Here is a 21,172-nt window from a genome sequence, read left to right on the forward strand (position 1 = left end):
TATAAAACCTATATAGCCACTTTCATATTGGTGTGCTAAAATGTTTTCAGTTCTTCAGAAGTTTCCAACTAAGTATGTACACTACATACATTTATGTATGCTCACACAATTCTATGGATAGCTATTTTTTTAATGGGTAACTAAACTTTTTTTTTTTCCCCATAAACACAAAAAGGAAAAAAAAAACATTTCTAATAAATTTTTATTACAGAAAAATGCCGCCTCCTCCACTTATCAGACTCCTTTCCCTTCCTCCTGCACTGATCACTCAGTCTGACTGTATTTGTAAGATACAGTAGTCTGTACACAGAGATTGAATGGCTGCTACAACCCATAGAAGTCTATGCAAAAGGAAGGTGTAGGGTGGCTGGAGCTTCTAGTGTTTTCTTGCTCCAATCCTGGATTCACAACAATGCTATTCGGTATTGCTGTATAATGTCTTCCATGATGATGCTGTTTTTGAGGGTGTGTCACATATATGAAAGACAACATAGCAGTTAGTCTCTACTCACTCCGGGAGATGAGCTCTGAGACAACTGACAGAAACTGAGCAGGCAAAGATGGAAATTGGTAAATAAAAAATATAGGATGCAAGTCATATAATAGCCAGAAATTATTTTTCAAGACTATGGCCGCCTGAATTCTCGCAGCGGGATGCAGACCTGTGTCCCTGCAGAGGCCTGCGGCTTACCCGCTCCCGGCATCTTCGGCTTTGCGCCAGCGCATGCGCGGAGCCGGTCCAGCACTACTGAGACCCGCACAGAAATAGAACATGCCGCGATTTGTTTTCCGCGTATGTTTTCACGCAGACAAATCGCGGCTGTGTGCATAGGAATGCGTTTTGCAATGCAATCCTATGCAGGCGGGCACGGGCGGAAATTCTGTGGGAAATCCCGCTGCAGAATTTCTGCCCGTGTGCAGCGGGCCGAAGTCATTTGAAAGGCAATACATCTTAAAGGCTATATGCATTTTTGCAACCGGTTTTTCATTCAATTATCTAAAATGAAGAATGAAACAGCTTTACAAATCTAATATAAACAAGCCTACAGTCTTTCTTGCACCAGACTTTTACCCCTTTGTCTGACCTTTTGGTGTCATTAGATTAGTAACATCCTCACCACCGCTGTAAAATCCTAAACTTGGAGTTTGGTACAGCGAGTGACCCGTGAGGGCAGACCAAATTTCCTATGTTAAGTGCATGGGCACGTGCCTGGGTACAGTGAACCACTGCTAAGCAAGCACGAGCAGCCAGTACTGCGTGACAGCAGCTGCTGCTGATGGTGAGTGATCGCTACTGAAGGGCAGCGGGGGAGGCACTACACGGGAGCGAGCTGTGCTGAAGGGACAACGGATAGCAGGGCAGTGCTACACGGGAGCGTGCGATGGCTGTGATTGGTTTATCCTTTCAATGCAGCGCTGGATAACCAATCACAGCCATTGTCATGTAAGCAGCATTTATGAATTGGCTGAGCTGCCACTCATAAATTCCGCTCAATCGCGGCTCCTGAGAACAGAGGCAGCTCCCGGGACAGCAGCATGGAAGGGGGCGTGGTGGCCCCGGCCATCATCGGCTGACGCCCCTTTGGGCCACCAATCATAGCCAGAGACAGAAGGCAGAAAAAAGACAGACGCACAGAAAGAGACACGCAGACACAGCAAGACACACAGAGGCAGACACAGCCAGAGATACAGAAATAGAGAAGAGTGGCAGAGAAAGACACACAGGCAGAGACAGAAAAATAGGCAAAGAAGCGAACATCGGCTCAATCTAGTAACCACATTACTGTTTTGTATGTACAGACCTATGTGTAACTATGATCACAGACTACAAATAGACATAATTTTGCGGTTCTACCCCTTCCCATCCCCTAATTCATACTAAACCTGCATTCAGTAGGTTTGCACGAAATAGGAGACAGATGGAAGGAAGCATTTTTATTTTGCATCAGCCCGTTTTAACAGACCATAAACACCACAGGAATTGTCAATCCATTGCTTCTATGCAGCAATTCATTGCTAATCATGTGATCAGTAAGTATCTTGCTAAATGAAAGGTGTCCCAGAGATGACTGTGTTCCTGTTCTGGGCATAGATGCTGCTAAGCTCCATGTTCATGGGAGCAGCTCTTCTTAAATCCCGCATTTTGATTCCGCTTTCTTTCCTGACAGGAGTTCCATTTGGAATATGACAAGCTAGAAGAAAGGCCTCATCTGCCATCCACGTTCAATTACAATCCTGCTCAGCAAGCCTTCTAAAGACTTCCCTGTTCATGGGGTATGGCTGTCTCAGCACAATACTCAACATAACTGCAGAACTGATGTGGCTCAGGCATCCTGGTTTTAACTCCTTGAGGATCTGGCAATTGTCTCATGCAAAGGGATCATCACTTGAGGTCCTGCCTTACTAATTATGTGCTGCCCAACAACTAGAATTGTCATCAGTTTTGTTTCTTTAGTTTGAGCAGGGTCTGATTTTTTTTTTTTCCTTTTTTTTTTTTGTTTTTTTGTTTTCATTTTATGCCAGCAGACGGACATAGGTCTGTACACACACACGTAAGATCACAGTACTGACAGTTTACCACTCAGTTTCCAAATTGTACAAAAAAAAAAAAGAATGAGAGAGAGAGACAAAAACAAAATTAGACAGCAAAGTTTGCATTGTTCATTGTAGCACTATTTGGTAATAAAAGAAACACATGTTTGTGCATTTTTATGTGAAGATCCTTCTCGTATTTCATTTGGAAAGATGGGCAAGGTCAGCTTCCTTCATTTTACTTCCCCTCTGTTTTTGAAAGGCAATTTTCTGCCACGCTCAGCCCCTTCACGGTCAGAGGAGTATGTATGTCCTTGCAGTGCAAGGATCTGCAGGCCCCTGTGGCAGGGAATGGGCAGACAAACCAATGATTTACTCTTAAGGAGAAAGATATTGCCGCAACCTCTGGACCATTTCCAGGGTTGTGTATTACTGAGCTTCATCTTTCCAGAATGAGCAAAACACTGTCCAGTCTTTGTTACGATTTTGTAATAAATGTGTACATTTTTTTTAAATTTTTGGACATCACATGAATAAAGGTATGTATGTACGAATGTGTATATATTATATATATGACACCTATTTTGGAAATGTTTGCCCTGCTGTACCTCATTTTTAGGAGGTGTGCATGGATGCAATATATGAAAATGGGACATTCTGGAACTGCTGGTCAGGGGACTCCATTGTCGCCCTGTGCACTTAAGGGCCAGATTTTCAGCAGCCAAGGACATCCATACCCAAGTGAACGTGATGGGACTTAAAGAAGTGACTGAGACAATTCACTCTGGCTGTTTGAACAGCAGCGTTTCATAGGAAGAAAAAAAGATCAATCTTGTATTTTCTGACCACATAAAGGCTTCTTCTCTTTGTAATAAAGTAGAAAAGCTCTCCTCACTGCAGTGTTGACTTTGATTTGAGATTGTGAAGTCATTTGTGCAATCATAAGAACGATTCCCTTCTAAGATCTAGATGAATGGTACTTCCAGTGTATTTCTAAGTAGCTGCCGTAAGCACTGAGGTTTTGAATGTAAGTAATAAAATCACCAAACTGTCTCCTCAGCCTCCAAGTAGCCATACAAGCTCTTCATTTGGCGCCAACAATATAGAGCATTCGAGTAGTAGATGACCTGAATTACATATCAATCACACCAGCTTATGTATTGAGAAATTGATGAAGGATTTCTAATAACAGCCTCCCACATTATACTGTTAAAGAGTTGTCTGAGTTATACTGTTGTAATGTAAACAAGCTCTCCATGGGTTAAAAAAAAAATTGGACACTAGTCCCCTCTCAACTCCCCACCATGCTGTTACTTAGCCCTCCTTATCCTGAATTTGCTTGCAGGCAGTGGTCAGCCTGTGTACAGGTCGTCGCAGGCTGCTGCAGCCAATGAGCGCGTTCAGCGATAGAGTGCTGAGCTCTGTCATTGGCTGCAGCAGCCCGTTACATCCCATAAACAGGCTGCTGCAGCCAATGACCGCACTCGGCGATAGAGTGCTGAGCTCCGTCATTGGCTGCAGCAGCCCGTTATAGGCTGCTGCAGCCTGTAAACCTGATGTCACAGGGGAGACCTGGAGAGGGAGTATAAGTTGATTTATCTTAACCCATGGAGAGGCTGTTTACATTACAACTGGATAACTCTGAAAAGCCCCTTTTAAGGTTAACGGCCACTGTTCTGTGTTATTCTTCACAGTAGGAATACATTTCTAGTTTTCGTTATTACTGTACAACATTTGTCATGATAATTGTGGGGATACTGGGGTTAAAAGAACTACTCTGTTCTGTAATAAAAATATATATATATGCACAGCGGTGACACTTTATACAGTGGATGTATAACAAGTGGTAAAATAATGGAGAAGCTTGAAATTAATCTCTCAGGTACCGTAAGAAAGGGGAGCTGCTGATGCATGTCATGTATGTTGCAGGCTGTTATCATCTCCACAGGCGAGTTTTACAATTATGAGGCACAAAATGTTACCACAGAGAAGATGCCCTCATCTGCTTGATCAATGCAAAGAGTTACAAATATAAGATGTATATGTTGAGTGTTTGAAGAGCACTGCAATACTTTGTACCTTGCTGTTTGCTTTTTTCTACTTGAGACTCCACCACTATATTAAAGACAATGTTCAGCTTTTATACAATCTTTGCATTTAATATTCTTTGCATCGTTTCCAGTCGGTGATAAACACGTTTGTAAGTATTTTGATACAAGTAAGCAACATTTCATATCAAGCTTCTACAATTGGAACGACAGAACACAATGCTTTGTTTCATCGTAAGCTGTTACACAGACTTAAAGGGGTTTTCTGGGACTTAAATACTGACCCTTAGGATGGGTCATCAATATGATTGGTGGGGATCCAGCCCCAGCCAGTCAGCTATTTGAGAAGAATGCAACGCTTGGGTAAGCACTGCGACCTCTTGTTAAGGCTTTTGTGCTGCTCGGTCCCATTCAAGCAATGACTGTGCCAGGTATTGCAGCTCAATCCCAATGTGCAGCACTGTTTGGTATACATGGCAGCTGACCGATAGGGGTGCCAGGAGTTGCTCCCCAACTAAACTTAAATATTGATGACCAACCCTTATGATATGTCATACATATAAGTCACTGAATACTCGTTTTATTTTATAGAGTGCAAGTTTGAATAGTTAATATTGAAGTATGCAAGATGTCTTGTGTGGTAAGTCTTGTTTTAATGTAAATCTAGAACGCTGGCTTCTCAAAGTGGTTGTCTAGCTTGGACTGCCCTTCCTGATTTGGGGTTCTGTTGCTAGTGTCATATCATAAGACCGTCTCGTTACTTAGACCCTCTTTAGTTCTATAAATGGGAACTACAATGTACATGTTTGTTTTCATGGGAAAAAAAAGCATTAGGCCACTTGCACACGGCAGAGCCAGATTCCGCAAGCCGGAGCCTGCAGCGGAATCTGACACTGACAGCAGGCGGAGTCTGCGCGTACCTGTCTCTTTTCATTTTCACCTGTACTGTGGATAGCTGCGGTGAGCCACCATCTGACATGCGCAGTGCAGCTTTTCGGTCTTTTTTTTTTCTAAATGTTTATTTTTACAGCGCTGTTGCTAGGCGATGACGCAGAATTCGTGACCTGTCCGCAATGTTAGTTGCAGATTGGGTGTGGGTCGGACGGCTTCCATTGACTTTAATGGAAACCACCTGTGCGGAATCCGCACACAAGTGGAGCATGCTGCGATTTTTTTTTTTAATTTTTTTATTTTTATTTTTTTTATATATATTTTTTCCCCCTCTGCGAATGTGCTGGAAGAATTAATTTCCCATAGCATGCTATGCACAGTATTTGCTGCGGATCCGTGGTGCGTACGCCCGCCTCAGATTCTGCAACAAAAATCTGTTCTGGTGGTCTTAAAGGGTGATCAGAGAAAATTGTAAATCGTAAGTGTATTGTAAATAGCAATCAAGCAGGAGCAGGTGCAGTGCTCAGCTGTAAGACACAGCGAAGGACTCTGAGGAGAAGATAGAAGTGGTATTTAAATGCTTCTGCCTTCTCCTTTCCAGGCTACATGCGGTAGCACTCAATGAGCGCCATGTACTAAAAAGTTAAAATTGGAATTGTTGATTCCGCTATTGGACCCGGCGATCACGTGACTGCTGGGTGCCTTCTGCCGCTGCAGGATCCTAGCAGACCCTGATAAGCTCTGTTAGTGACTGATGTCACTACAGGGGGATGTTTTCCCTTGTAACTGAGGCTCCTATGGCTGCCCCAGCTACAGTAGAAAAGTGTGAAACTAAAAATAAAAAAAAAACACCCATGTTAATGTCCCCCAGAGGTCTTATGACATCATGGGAAACATTAGATTTAAAAAGAAAAAAAAAAGTGACAAAATAAGTGAATAAAAATTACAGAATAAAATTAAATATTTACATAAAGAAAACTACTCCCCACCGACGCCAAGCAAAATGGTCGCCTTATGCGCCCTGTAATCCAAGGCTAAAATTGGCTAATATATATATATACACACACTTTTGTATAAAGAGGCGGAACTAAGCTAATGTGCAAGAATTCTATAGCTGCATGTTAAATCTGCTTCACGGCTAGATCTGCAGCGCTCTGCTGAGTCAGGGCTGTGTAGAAACTGCCGCTTTATGCCTTTGCAGGTAGTTGGTGCTATTTTGAGATCTACATTAGTATCTATTTCTAGGGTGTTGAATTTTAAATGCGGAATAAATTCTCGCCTGTCTCCTAATTCCAGGTAGGACCGCTTTTATCTGCAAGGCCACTTGAATTTTGTCAGGCATAGATTAAAGGACCTTTTACACAAGACGCGCCTTGGGCCTTTGTAAACAAGTGCGATCTATAAAGTATGTAGATTGACGCTAATTTACGCCATTCATGTGCAAGAAAGTATCAGCAATCATTATTGAAATTGTTTGGCCCATACAGGTCCGAGTTTACACGGGGAGATGTGTAGCCAACAAGCGAGCATTAGCGACCGAATGAGTGTTTGCACTCTTAGGTCTCATGTCCACTAGGAAATTCAGGCCCGCGCGGATTCTCCATGCAGAATCTTGCAGCGGGATCCTCCTTTCCTGGGGACATGAGGCCTGAAAAAAGTTTTAATTTACCTGTCCGGACGCTGCGGGTTCCCCCTCCGTCGCAGCCGGATCTTCTTTCTCTCTGCCCGGCGGATGCGCTCGGCGCGCCGGTAGCTTGCCGCGCGCACGCGCCGTGCACTTTTTGTTTTTCTTTTTTTTTTTCTTTTTGAACTCCTGCTCTCCCGCGCCGGAGAGCAGAAATTCAGCTGCGGGTGTACTGCAGGACCGGACGGCTTCCATAGGCTTCTATGGAAGCCAGCGGGAGACCCGCAGAAAATGGAGCATGCTGCGTTTTTTCTCCCGCACGGGAGAAAACGCAAATCCATTAAAATGCCATCCGCGGGTGCAAATTTCAATTTAATTGACCGCGGATGGCTAATGGATCCCTATGGGCAAAATTGAATGCGGATTCCGTAGCGGAAATCTCTTGGCATGTATGTGCATGTAATATGTGCCGATCTAGTGCATGCTGTGGTTTTTTTTCTTGCGCATTTCATGCACTGTGTGTGAGAGGCACAATTCATGGTAATATAAAGGATTGGAACCGCGTTTTATGTCCATGGTAGAGTACACTCATGTGACCGTCAATACATTATCCCAGTCTGTATAAGGGTTAACATTCACGCCTGATCATGGACCAACCAGTGTAAAAAGGCCTTAAAATACTCTGTGGGTGCATTCCTCTAAGAAGGTATCCTAAGCTCCAGGCTGGCCAAAAGTCATAAGGAGAGGGTCTCAAAAGCTGGTGCGAAAAGAAATTAAGCAGCCATGCCTAGCAAACAAACTGCAGCTCTCTTTTCAAAAACCTTCTTAAAAATGAAGTTATTGGTTGCTTAGTTTTTCCCGCTCTACAATTTTGATATTGGACCCCAAATATCTATTTGTAAAATGCCATTGGCGTTGAGAAACACAATTGTATTGGCCACATATGCGTGTTATCAAATGTGATGTGACGTTGGGAAACCAAATGGGTACACCATGGAAAACTGCGTCTATACCACCTCTACCTTCCAGACATGGCAGGTAGGCGTCGTGTACGGGGCACAGCGCTGTGCATGGAAGCCAAGTCCCTGCAGCTCTGTACCTCACTGCATTACAGAGAGATTGTCCCCTACAACTATTGGAAGGTTGTATGGAACCGTAATCTGTGATCTTGTGTTCTGCTGGTGGTGCGCACTTCATACATTTAAAAACCTGTTCTGATTTTTGTTACATGTTCAAACCCCCCTTGTATTTTGCGCTGATGACTTTCCCTTCCCATGTACAGAACCTCATCTAGAGCATGTAGTACATACGGTTTGAGCTTCTCCATTGATACCTGCACCTTGACTTATGACTTAATGGGTTTGTGAGCTACCTCTGCTTGTATAGTGAAATGTTCCTAAGGTGGTCATATCAGTGATTCTATAATTTTATAGTTTTTTCTTTAACTAATGTATCCTATGCTTTCTATTTTAATCGGGCTGTATTCATATAGCAATTACCAACAAAGTCCGACATAAGATTGTCCAACATGGCTGGGTGCATCAATTAATCACCTCATATTTTTGAAACCACTCCCATCAAGCTAGAAACCGAAACACACAATAGAGGCATACGCCATCCATTAAAGACTAAATATCTTTATTACAAAAGGTTTAAAAATTATTCTTCCAAAAAAGACATTCAAATTTCCATTGCACCAATGGGTAGATGAAATTGATGTTGAATTACACAGTAGTCTATATCTATGATAAATACCTTTTATACATATTCCTCCAAAATTTGTAGGAATAAAATACAGAAAATATAATTGACTGCACTAAAACAAAGCCACAATATGCTGCCCACAGACGTGTTGCTGGCCCATGTGATTAGATCCCACTGCATGCATATAAGCTAGCAGTATTCTGCATCAGACTTGGACTGATAGAGTTGGAAGGGACCTCCAGGGTCATCGGGTCCAACCCCCTGCTCAGTACAGGATTCACCAAATCATCCCAGACATGTCTGTCCAGCCTCTGTTTGAACACTTCTATTGAGGGAGAACTCGCCATCTCCCGTGGTAACCTGTTCCACTCATTGATCACACTTAGGGTGCGGGCAGACGAGCGTAGGCGTATTTACGTTCGCACAAGCGCAACGTATAATCGCCCGAGCGATCGTTTTTCACCGATCACGACCAGAGCTAGAAAGCGTATTTTCGTTTGTTCCTACTTTGCAAACGGTCTTTTCGGCGATCGAATATGCGTTGGCGCGTATTTCGGTCGCATATGTTCCTTTTTTTTTTTTGAATTGCCGTTTTTACGCGCCGTAAAATCGCCCATGTGAACGAATACATTCGAAACCATTGCCTCAGATGGTCACGTATATACGTTTGGTCGCAAAAACGCGCCGTTTATGCGCTCGTCTGCCCGCACCCTTACTGTCAAAGTTGTTTCTAATATCTAATTTGTGTCTCCTCCCTTTCAGTTTTATCCCATTGCTTCTAGTCTTTCCTTGTGCAAATGAGAATAGGGCTGATCCCTCTGCACTGTGACAGCCCTTCAGATATTTGTAGACAGCTATTAAGTCTCCTCTCAGCCTTCTTTTTTGCAAGCTAAACATTCTCAGATCCTTTAACCGTTCTTCATAGGACATGATTTGCAGACCGCTCACCATCTTGATAACTCTTCTGTGAACTTGCTCCAGTTTGTCTGTCTTTTTTAAAGTGGGGTGCCCAGAACTGGACACGGTATTCCAGATGAGGTCTGACTAAGGAAGAGCAGAGGGGATTAATTACCTCATGTGATCTAGGCTCTATGCTTCTCTTAATAAATCCCAGAATTGTGTTTGCCTTTCTGGCTGCTGCATCACATTGCTGACTCATGTTCAGCCTATGATCTATTAGTATACACAAGTCTTTTTCACATGTGCTGCTGCTTAGCTCAATTCCTCCCAATCTGTATGTGCTTTCTTTGTTTATTGACCAGATGTAGGACTTTGCATTTCTCCTTTTTGAATACCATTCTGTTAGTCGCCGCCCACTGTGCAAGCTTTTCTAGATCCTTTTGAATACACTCTCTTCCCTAGGGTTAACTATCCCTCCTAGCTTTGTGTCTGCAAATTTGATCACTTTCCCATCAGTAAAATGCTTTCATAAACACGCTTGTCGCATGCAAGTAAAGGCACCACGTGCGTACCAGCCAACACCACTCAAAAGGATCTATTTCCTCTATCTTTGTACCTCATGGCCTATAGTTGAGGCATTTATGATCGCTATATACTAATGTGTAATTAAAGGGGTTGTCCCGCGGCAGCAAGTGGGTCTATACACTTCTGTATGGCCATATTAATGCACTTTGTAATGTACATTGTGCATTAATTATGAGCCATACAGAAGTTATAAGAAGTTTTTCACTTACCTGTTCCGTTGCTGGCGTCCTCGTTTCCATGGGGCCGACTAATTTTCGGCGTCTAATGGCCAAATTAGCCGCGCTTGCGCAGTCCGGGTCTTCTTTTCTCAATGGGGCCGCTCGTGCAGGATGCCGGCTCCTTGTAGCTCCGCCCCGTCACGTGCCGATTCCAGCCAATCAGGAGGCTGGAATCGGCAATGGACCGCACAGAAGCCCGGCGGTCCACCGAGGGAGAAGAATCCGGCGGCCATCTTCAACCGGTAAGTAAGAAGTCACCGGAGCGCGGGGATTCAGGTAAGCGCTGTGCGGTTTTTTTTTTTAAGTCTCTGCATCGGGGTTGTCTCGCGCCGAACGGGGGGGGGGGGGGGGTTGAAAAAAAAAAAAACCCGTTTCGGCGCGGGACAACCCCATTAAGCATTAATTTCATCTACCCATTGCTAAGCTGGGGTCTGTATACGTTTCGCTATATAATTTTGTCTTTTTTTTTCTATTTGGAAGAATAATTTTTAGACCTTTTTGTATCATTGCTTTTTAATGAATGGTGTTATATGTGTTTTGGTTTCTATCTGTAGCCATATAGCTATAACAGTCTAGGGCGGAAAACAAAATAAAAATCGAGGTGGGAAAACTACCATTAGGGGCTATAGGGGACCTGTACTGACCTTAATTATTGCATGTGTTAGGCAAGAGGAGTTCTACTATAAGCCATTTCGATATCTTTTTCTATGAGTGACCCTTTGGGCTTGGACGAACAAAGCCGGGAGAACCACGTCTCTGCCTACCTTATGCACACTGGTGCTCTAAGATGTTACATGCTGCTCATGTGGGCAGCACTAGCCAGTCATAGCAGTGTATAGATTAATGATGCATTAGCAATGTAGGGCTGCCCGTGATTTTTTTCACACAAGTGCACAATTTTGTAGTGAGACTGTTAATAGGACTTTCTAGTAGACTACAAAACATCGTCATGTGGTCAAACAGGAAAGCATGGGCTCTACATACATGCGATTTTTAGCATTGTTGCATCACTACAAAATTGTGCGACAAAATCTTCTGTGCGGATACATCCTGAAGCCCATGGATTTGTTCTAATGAAGACCATGGTTTCCAATGGGTTCTTTCACATGAGAGATGTTTTGTAGTCCGTGCGGACGCAGCCTCACATACATGCATTTTGTAGCCCGTGTGAAAGAGGCCTAAAGTATGAATCGGGTAAACTAATGATGCATTAGAAATGTAAAGTATGAACCAGGTAGTCACAGAAGAGGGTGCAGCTGGCCTTATCTCAGCCCGGAGGCTAGCTTTAATTTTTTTTCCACGTTTGTAGGAAGTAACAGGTTAACACGCATGGGCATGTAAGGAACACTCGAAGTAAAATATTCACAAGCTCAAAGGCTAATTCATCATGGAATGTTATAGGAAATTACAAGGCATTGAAGGGCAGGGTGGTGGTAGGAGGCTTGCCAACACCTGGGACTGTCAAATAGGAATGGCCACCCACTGTGCAGGGAATTGCAATACAACCACGCCCTGATTTAAAATGACTATTTAGCCCAATAAATTTCAGATGTTTCCCCGCCCCCTCTCCCCGCCTCCAAGGAATTGCACAACAAATTGTGCGTCGTCCTTCTGTGGGGACGTTTTAATGCGCACAAAAGTAGAACGTGCTGCAGGGTTTTCTTCTGCACATGCCAAACAAGTGAGTGAGAATGAACCTATTGAAATCAATTGGTTGGTTGAATTCTCTGCATACTGCGTGTATGAATCCGCCCTAAGGCTAGATGAATGTTTCCCGCTATTAGCCCCCCCCCCCCCACCCCCTCCCCGCCCTGAGCCGTTGGCGATGGTAGGTCCTATCAAAATGCCATTCTTTAATACTGTGAGAAAACATTATCCTTAATTTGCAGGTAACAAGTTAATGTGCTACTTCTGCAAAAACAATTTTTTCCATCCCTGGGCCCCTCACCCGATTATTATTTTTTTTTTAGCGACGGTTCCCATGCTTTTCTAAAAGGGAATGAAGAGGCTCTTCCAGGCAGGCTATGTAAGTGTATGATGTCACATGGAAAGGTTTGCTTTCCTATTAACCAAAATATTTGTCATATGGAAGCGGTCAAAAAATACAACAAGTGTATGGTTATAAGTAGAGATGAGCGAACGTACTCGGTAAGGGCGATTTCGCAATCGAGCACCGCGATTACTCGGTTGAAAAGTACTCGGATGCGCTGTGGGGCAGGGGGTTGCAGAGGGGAGTGGGGGGTAGCAGCGCGGAACAGGTGGGAGCTCTCTCCCTCTCCCCCCCACTCCCCTCTGCAACCCCCCGCTCACCCACAGCGCCCCCGAGTACTTTTCACCCGAGTAGTGAAGTACTCGAAAATCGCCCTTACCGAGTACGTTCGCTCATCTCTAGTTATAAGTGTCCATACACCTATAGCTGTCAGTTGTTTTCTGTGCCTTGCCCGTACATATGAATGTTTGGCTTGGTCAAGGGTTCTTGTGTTTAGGGAGGTAAGCTACAGCCAGACAACTCAGGCGCCAGCTTTTCTCCTTTGGAACAAAATGATCAGATGTTGAAATTGGGCATCACCCAATCTCTCTTTCCCCTGCCATCTTTCGGGGGAAATGGAGCTGCCACATACGCATTAGAGAGTTGTTCATCCCTGCCAAAATCAATGGGTTTGCATGACTGAACACTAATATATATATATATATATATATATATATATATATATATATATATATATATATATATAATATGGGCTTTTAGAGCCTGTGGTATTCATGAGAGGAGTGCTAGCCCCCAGACCCACTGGCTGCACATGTGCATACACAGAAGCTAGCCATAAGTTACTGGAGGGGTGTAGGACTCCTGAATCTGCTTTATTCTTTGAATAGGTGTTGCACGCTATGTGTAGCTCAGACCACTGGTTGGGGATCACTGTTAGACTATAGATTGTCTAGAAATTCCAACGGATAATTGGTAATCATAGAGTGGCATATCAGATCTACAAAAACCCAAAATACAATCAATTATTGCCTTTAGAAAATCTATCGATGGAATAAGGTGTTACATTGTATTTTTTCTTTCTTCTCATTATGTCTTTGAGTGTTAGTAAATCAGCTCTGCGCATTCCTTGAAGGAGTGCTCCATGAATACAAGCACTGAATGCTCCTTTGTTTTGTGAAGAATAGACTGCTAGGAGCTTGACTTAAAAACATCTTTTCACATTCTTTTGAAAAGTAACTTTTTAGAGATGATGTAAATACGTTTGATACAATGGGTATAGTTATGGTATAAGAAATTGGAAATTGATAGCATTTTTACTTAGATTTACTATAGTTTTACTAGAAATAGTGAGGAAGCCACTTTTAAGGCCTCATGTCTATGGCACGCAAGGATTTGTCATGCAGATTTCCGCAGCGGATGTACTGTGAGTCATTTTAATTTTTTTTTTTTTTTTTTTTATGGCTTGCGGGAGATTGCAGTTTTTCCAGGCAGATATATGCAGATGCTCTGCGGAATAAATCCACAACTCCACCTCCCAGCCTTTTCCCCTCTTCCCTAATTGATTTTAACCTTCAAATGTATTTGCAGATGCACTGCGGCTCGTAAGCTTACATAGAGATGAATTGAGCATATCCACTGTACAATGGAGCATGCTGCGATTTATTATGTGCGCATGGTATCCGCAAATCAAATTTTTAAAAATCCACAGGTGTTAAATGAAGTGCGGACACCCAATGCTTTCCTATGGCGGCTTGATGTTCGGGTCCTACAAATCAAATCCGCCTGTGGACATTGGGCCTTAGGGTACTGTCAGTCATGCTGTATTCAGTGTAGCCTTTCCACAGTGAATATACAGTAAATCCGCAGTGACACTATCTGCACCTAGATGGTATGGATTTGCCGGGGGTTTCAACCTTTTTGTATTTCAAAAGTTGAAATCGCATTCAAAATCTGCAGCATGAAAATGTTGCAGTTTCTTGGCTGAAATTTTCTGCTCCACATCAATGAGATTCTAGAACTGTTGTACACATGGGTTATACTAGAAGTGCTGTGGAATTTCCACAGAAAAATCCATATCCGAGCTCCTTCACACTGGTGAGAAAATTGTGCGATTTTCTCCAGATGCAAGAGTGAGTGAAAATGCAAGCTTCTGAATCCAATGATTTTCAATGGTTTCAATCTCATTTGCGATGTTTTCTCTCCTGCCAGCTTGCGTGAAAAAAAAAACAGCATCTCCTTTCTTTTTGCGATATTGCCCATTTCCTTCAACGGGGCCGGCGGCGGCAGCAGCATCGCTGGCCCTATTGAAAACAATAGCAGAACATCACGATCGCCCGCTGCGGCTGTGATGAAGGGAACTCCCGCAGTGATGTGAGGCTGTTTCCATGTGAAAACACTTCGTTTCCAGAGCTTTTCAAAAGAATTGTGAGGGCGGTATCTGGCTGTGAATCACGGCCCATCTAACATTTTAACCTGAAATGCAGCAGTAGTCTGTTTTTCTGATTTTAACCAAAGAGCTTCTTTTTTTCAGGGAACACACCAAGCACAGCTGCTATGCAGAACAGAGAGCAAATTATGGTTTGAAATTAGATGCAAACTATTCCTACAGGTGTACCAACTTTTGTAGATTACTTTCAAACACTGATTCTATATAACCAGTGTTGGAACAGACTGCATTACACCCTGTAGGGCAGAATTTGGACCGTTTTGATCTTCATGGCAGAGTACATTGCTCTCATAATGGCAAGTAAAAGGCAATTAACTAAAGACAGGCAATTAACACTTAGACGTGTAGTTCTGTCCTACAGGGAAATTGCCAAGAAAGCCAAGGTGGAAGTCAGTACTGTTTCCTATACCATCAGAAGGTACTTGGAAACTGACAGGAAGATTTGTTTTCTGCATAGCATCGCTATGCCATTGCAAGGAAACATCGCTCATGGGTATTACCCCATTCAAGAGAATGGGGTTCATATTTGTGAGTCTCGCAATGCACAAATCTCACATGATTTTAGCACTTGTGAAGCCGGCCTTATTAGGATGGTGAGCGGTCTGCAAACCATGCCCTTTGAGGAAGGGCTGAAGCATTTGGGAATGTTTAGCTTGCAAAAAGAGAAATCGGAGTGGAGACTTAGGCCTCCCTCACGCAGGCGTTGCGGTAAGCGCTGCGCTTTACTTTCATTGATGAGGACGCCCAAAAATAGAACATGCAGCGCTCCAAAATACCAGCAACTATCGGCTATTGGAGCAGTCCCATTGAAAACAATGTGAGCGTTGTACTGCGTATAGTGTGGTACTGAAAGCGCCACCCTAATTGCTGTAAAAAGCACCTGTGTGAGAGGATGCCTAAATAGCAATCTACAAATATCTAAAGGGCTGTCACAGTGCAGAGGGATCAGCCCTATTCTCATTTGTACAAGGAAAGACTAGAAGCAATGGGATGAAACTGAAAGGGAGGAGACACATTCTATATTAGAACAAACTTTCTGACAGTAAGGGTGATCAATGAGTGGAACAGGTTACTACGGGAGGTGGTGAGTTCTCCTTCAATGGAAGTGTTCAAACAAAGGCTAGACAGACATCTGTCTGGGATGATTTAGTGATCCTGCACTGAGCAGGGGGCTGGACCAGATGACCCTGGAGGTCCCTTCTAACTCTACCATTCTATGAATTGTACCCAAAAACCTTGGGCGCAACTTTTAAAACGCCCATGTACAAGTAGCCTTGGGGTGTACACGTGCTAGAGATTGAATTCTTTTTCTCTATTTTAGTCTCTACTTTGTAATTTTCTGCATTTTTTGCCTGTTAAATGTCATGCAGCTAGAAGGAGTACATGTGAGATGCAGATGTAATCTCAGCTCTCTTTAGGAAATAATCTAAATCTGTTAGAAAACTAGTACTGACATCACTATGGCAACACGCGATGCAAGAGCTTCATCTGCAGTCCTATGAAAGAAGCAACATTTGAGTGTTAGACATTAACCTGGGATTATTATTTCTCATGTTCTTTTCATGTCGCTACATAGCAGTAAGTTACAGGGGATGCTAATATTCTAGTGCTGAAATAGCCTGATTAGTGAGTGGCGATTGAGGAATAGTGGTTTAATTTGCATGATTTTCTGAGTTGGAAAATACAAGTTTCACAGAACTGGACTTGATGGATTTCCAGATGCCACATTTTTGACTCCTTAGCCCCACACACTCAGTTTTTTTTAAAAAAACACATTAAGTAGCCTTGAAAGGTAGGTGTCAAAACTGTCTAAAATACATAACAATTGTGACACCAAGGTGAAAATATATTAAGACCAGCATTTCAACTGCTGGTCTTAATAATATTCCTGCTGATGCCTCTTCATATATTAGGCACATCTTGGCTCCTCATTATACCTACACAGAACTCTACCCCAGGTCCAATCAGGTGTACATTTCTGGTACAATTTACTCCCCTTTCTGCAGTAAATTATACATAAAAATGTTGGGCCAATGTGACCACACCCCCTTCTTGGGAAAGTGACGTAAACTGGCACGGAGGACAAAGGGTCGCAAAATTTAGCAACTTATTTTTTACACCAGAATCTGGGATAAAACATTTTACGAATTTCCTCCTGTGTATTTCAGTTTTTGGTTTTTTTAAATTGATGCCATTTGTATTAATTATGCCTTTTTCTTTTCATACAACTGCCCACTTTTGTAAAGTGCAAGTAAAAGGCTTGTGCTGACTCTTGTTAAAGGGGTTTCCTCCACACAGAAAGTGATGGTCTATACTGCACTAGGACTGTAATTCAGCCCTATGTAAATACACAGGTCCACATGCTGTGTGATGAAGGTGCAATATATTTTCGCTGATCAGGGTTTACTGTATCACCCGACCAGCGACAGCACTTAGTAGCGCAAACTGCCTGAGGGATGTGTGCTGCAGTGAGGGCTGAGGGCTGAGTATGAGGTGAGGTGAGGTGAGAGGATAGGTGGTAAAAGTCTATTGTACAACTCCTGCTAGTGACTTATCAATGTAGCACTAGCCACCAGGGATGTTGCTGGAACCTCAAAACAGCGGTGCTCCTAAGCACATGCACTCGCCCCCCCCCCCCCCCCCCAAAAAAAAAAGTTAAAAATATACATTGTCAAAGACAGCCTACCTATAGGACAAATTTTATAACAGCAAAGGCTTATATACAGCAGCTCAACTCTAGTATACCTCTGAATATTGCTGTCAACCTATAATAGTCAGATAGTAGCTCTACACTGTGCGAGTGATTACTGGTGATGTCTTCTCTAATTGGTGACATTCATTTTAACTTTTTTTTTTCTCTTTCGGCCCAGACCGCCATGAAGAATTCATCTCCGTACACGCTCCCCATCCTGCTGTTAACCCTTCCTCTAAGTGCTCAGCACACAGTCATAATTTCCCTTTGCGACCCCCCCCCCAATAAGGTAATAGTTGCCCACTAGGCCCCCAGACACTGAAAGTGACCCCACTGTACAATGATCTCCCCGGCCCCCTACTCCTGTTCTCAGTACAGAATGAACTGGCGGAAGGAGTCTTGCAGCTCAAGGAGCATTGTGGGAGAAGATGTGAGAGAATGAAGTGAAGATACTGCTGGACTTGCGGTGCAGGAACCTGGCCAGGGGGTCTCACAGATAATCTTCATTTATATAGCACCAACTTATTCTGTAGCGCTTACAAAACAAGGGGAACAAAAAACAAAACCACACTTACATCTAGTAAACAGTTGATAGAGATATTAGGGGTCAGGGTCCTGCTCCAATGAGCTTACATAATACAAATAATGGGGTGATACAGAAGGTAAAGGGGCTGGAGATGTGCAAGGTAAAGGTTCTTTTACACGCAAAGGCAATCTTTCAAACGGCCACAAGATTTAGCGATGTATTTGCATAAAGTGTTACTAGATTTAATGGCCATTAATACTTTATCATCTTCATTTTCATGTAAAAAGACCTCCACAATTGTTTGCTGAGTACAGCATGTGTTTAAACACACACCCAGCTGTGTAAACAGCTGCAGATGCATTCCATTGTTCTCCCGGCTAGTGTAAACATGCTGCAGGAGAATATCCTGCAGTCTTTTGAAAGATGAGCGAAATACATTCAAATGGAATGTATTTACTCAGTCTTTCAGCAGCTGAACGATGGATTTTATGTGAAGTAAAATCCATCATTCAAACGAAAAGTGCACTTAAGGTGAGGTGGAGAGTAAGGGGTGCTATACACATAGACCATTGTCAAATTGAGCCGTATAGTGGCTGAATCAGTATGACTGCAGGAGGCGGTTGATTGTGGCTAGCAGGAATTGCAGTCAGTAAGACAGAAAGCATGTTATCAGGTTGAGTACAGAGGGAGTTTGGTTTAGGGGATATGGTATGCCTCCCTGAAGAGGTGCATTTTTAGACCATGCCTGAAGTTTTGTGTGTCACGGATTGCCCGGATAGTTAGGGGTAGCGCGTTCCAGAGGACTGGTGCTGCTCTGGAGAAATCTTGGAGGCGGGAAGGAGAGGTTCGAGTTAAAAGACGCTTAATCTGATTTCGTTAGTGGAGTGGAGGGTGCGGGGTGGGTGGTGGATTGAGATGAGGGATGCAATATAGGGCATCACTCTGGTTTATGGGCACAGTTGCAGCTGCAACTTCTATAGCTACGTCACTGGGTTCAAATAAAGAAACAGCATCCAATATCATCAATTTACACCCCTAATTTAGATTACAATATTTGGAGCAAAAACAGTTGCCAATATAAATAAATTCACTACTTATTACACTTTGTATCATTGAGTGTAATCAGTGGGGCACCATGTAAAATACATCATTGTCATTTATGATATAATCTGCCACTTTCTGTTCACAAACCGAAAACTGTAAAATGAGTGCTATCTATAAAAGGTCCAATAGGAAACAACACTGGCTACTTGTTTGGATCACCAACTACTATCGGTGGCTTGGATCACAATGACTAAATGCAAAGAATCAAATTATTGGTACAAACATCATCCATGACCTGGTTACAAGACACATACAGAGAAAACTGCACAAGTGTCCTGCATCTCATGGCACCAAAAGCATCTATAATTACAGACAGGCTGAGGATGGCCCTATTTGTGCTTCAGGAAGACTAGCACATAGCCAACCATTGTCGCTATGAATGTACTATGCATTAAATTGGCATTTTGAATCTTTTTTCCACCACTTATTGGATGCTGGTTCTTTTTTTTAAATTGCTCTGGATTGAGTTGGGTATGAAGGACTATTCTCACTTGGAAGCGTGTGTAAGGGGCTTCCCTAAAGAGTTAAATGGTTTTCATGGCAATGGACAGACATATGCTGAAAGTTGTGCCAAATTAATTGCATGCGCCAAATTGTGCACTAAATTTCTGGTATTGAGAACATGCCCAAAAAGGGATTCATCGATTCTCTGGATTTTCTTGTTGACCCACAGGCAGAAAGTAGAGGCTAGTAAAGTGAAAACTTAGGTGGCGAGGACTGATAGGAGAAACAGCCTGCAGAGCAACCATAGGACAGCGGGCTGAGCAACAGGAGCTATTCTAGAGACATTGGGGCCACTCATTGATGAGTTGGAGTCTATCAGGGGCCTACCACAGAGCGTGCCAAAGCTACAGAGGAAATGCCAATCAACGGGAGATGAAACAAGAGGTTCAAAGCTGTGCTGCGTAATCAATGGATCGAGATCCACTGCAGGACATCAAGGAGTTTTTCCATATCAGGTTGTGAGGCCAGCATCATTAAAAGTCAAATCGTGTGCACACTTATAGTGCCATGTGAGGGACAAAGCCAGCCTGCTTGTAGTGTTGCATGATCAATGCCATCCTTTGGATCACTGTTAATTGAGAAGCTTGTATATCCAGCGAAGAACTGGGACTCTTACCTGGATCGAGCCTAGGACTAATGGGTGACTAGTGAGTATTAGAGTTTTGCTAATTTTCTAGATGCGGAAAGTGCTTATGTTATCTATGAACTGTAGAGTTGGTGTATAATTTACATTATTGCTAGTTTATGTTGCTAAGGCTGCATTCCCACGAATGTATATCGGCTCGGTTTTCACGCCGAGCCGATATACGTCGTCCTCATGTGCAGGGGGGGAGGATGGAAGAGCTAGGAGCAGGAACTGAGTTCCAGCCCCCTCTCTGCCTCCTCTCCGCCCCTCTGCACTATTTGCAATGGGGAGAGGCGGGACATGGGCGGAGCTAATTCTTGAAACCTAGCCCTGCCCCCGTCCCGCCTCCTTTCATTGCAAATAGTGCAGAGGGGCGGAGAGGAGGCAGAGAGGGGTCAGGAGCTCAGTTCCTGCTCCTGGCTCTTCCATCCTCCCCCCCCCCCCCCTGCACATGAGGACGACGTATATCGGCTCGGCGTGCAAACCGAGCCGATATACCTTCGTGGGAATGCAGCCTAAGGTTGCAATTATCTAGAACAAAGTGTGAAAAACTGTTATCTCCTGGCATACATAGCCTACCAGTTGTTGGCCTCTGTTAGATTTAGTCAGGATTATATCATGGTAAAGTGACAGTTATGTTTCTGGAACTGTTTTCTAAACTGCCTAGCCTTGTTTCTTTCAGTTATTTGCTTAGAATAAAAAGTTTCATTTTTGTAACTCCGTCGTCTGCATCGTACTCTATATCCTGTGTCGCAGTCCATCACCCCTGACACCATCATTTGT

General features: G+C 43.3%; 1 protein-coding gene across 1 annotated transcript in view; it reads left to right on the forward strand.

Moving 5' to 3' along the window:
• Nucleotides 1-3,426, forward strand: part of CNOT2 (CCR4-NOT transcription complex subunit 2) — a 60,936-nt gene extending 57,510 nt beyond the window's left edge. Inside the window, exon 15 of the mRNA XM_066591634.1 lies at nucleotides 2,169-3,426. Coding sequence (XP_066447731.1) covers nucleotides 2,169-2,255 — 87 coding nt within the window. The 3' untranslated portion in view covers nucleotides 2,256-3,426. The remainder of the gene's footprint in view (nucleotides 1-2,168) is intronic.
• Nucleotides 3,427-21,172: the final 17,746 nt, after the last annotated feature.

This window comes from Eleutherodactylus coqui, chromosome 2, assembly GCF_035609145.1.
Source record: "Eleutherodactylus coqui strain aEleCoq1 chromosome 2, aEleCoq1.hap1, whole genome shotgun sequence".
Lineage (NCBI taxonomy): Eukaryota > Metazoa > Chordata > Amphibia > Anura > Eleutherodactylidae > Eleutherodactylus > Eleutherodactylus coqui.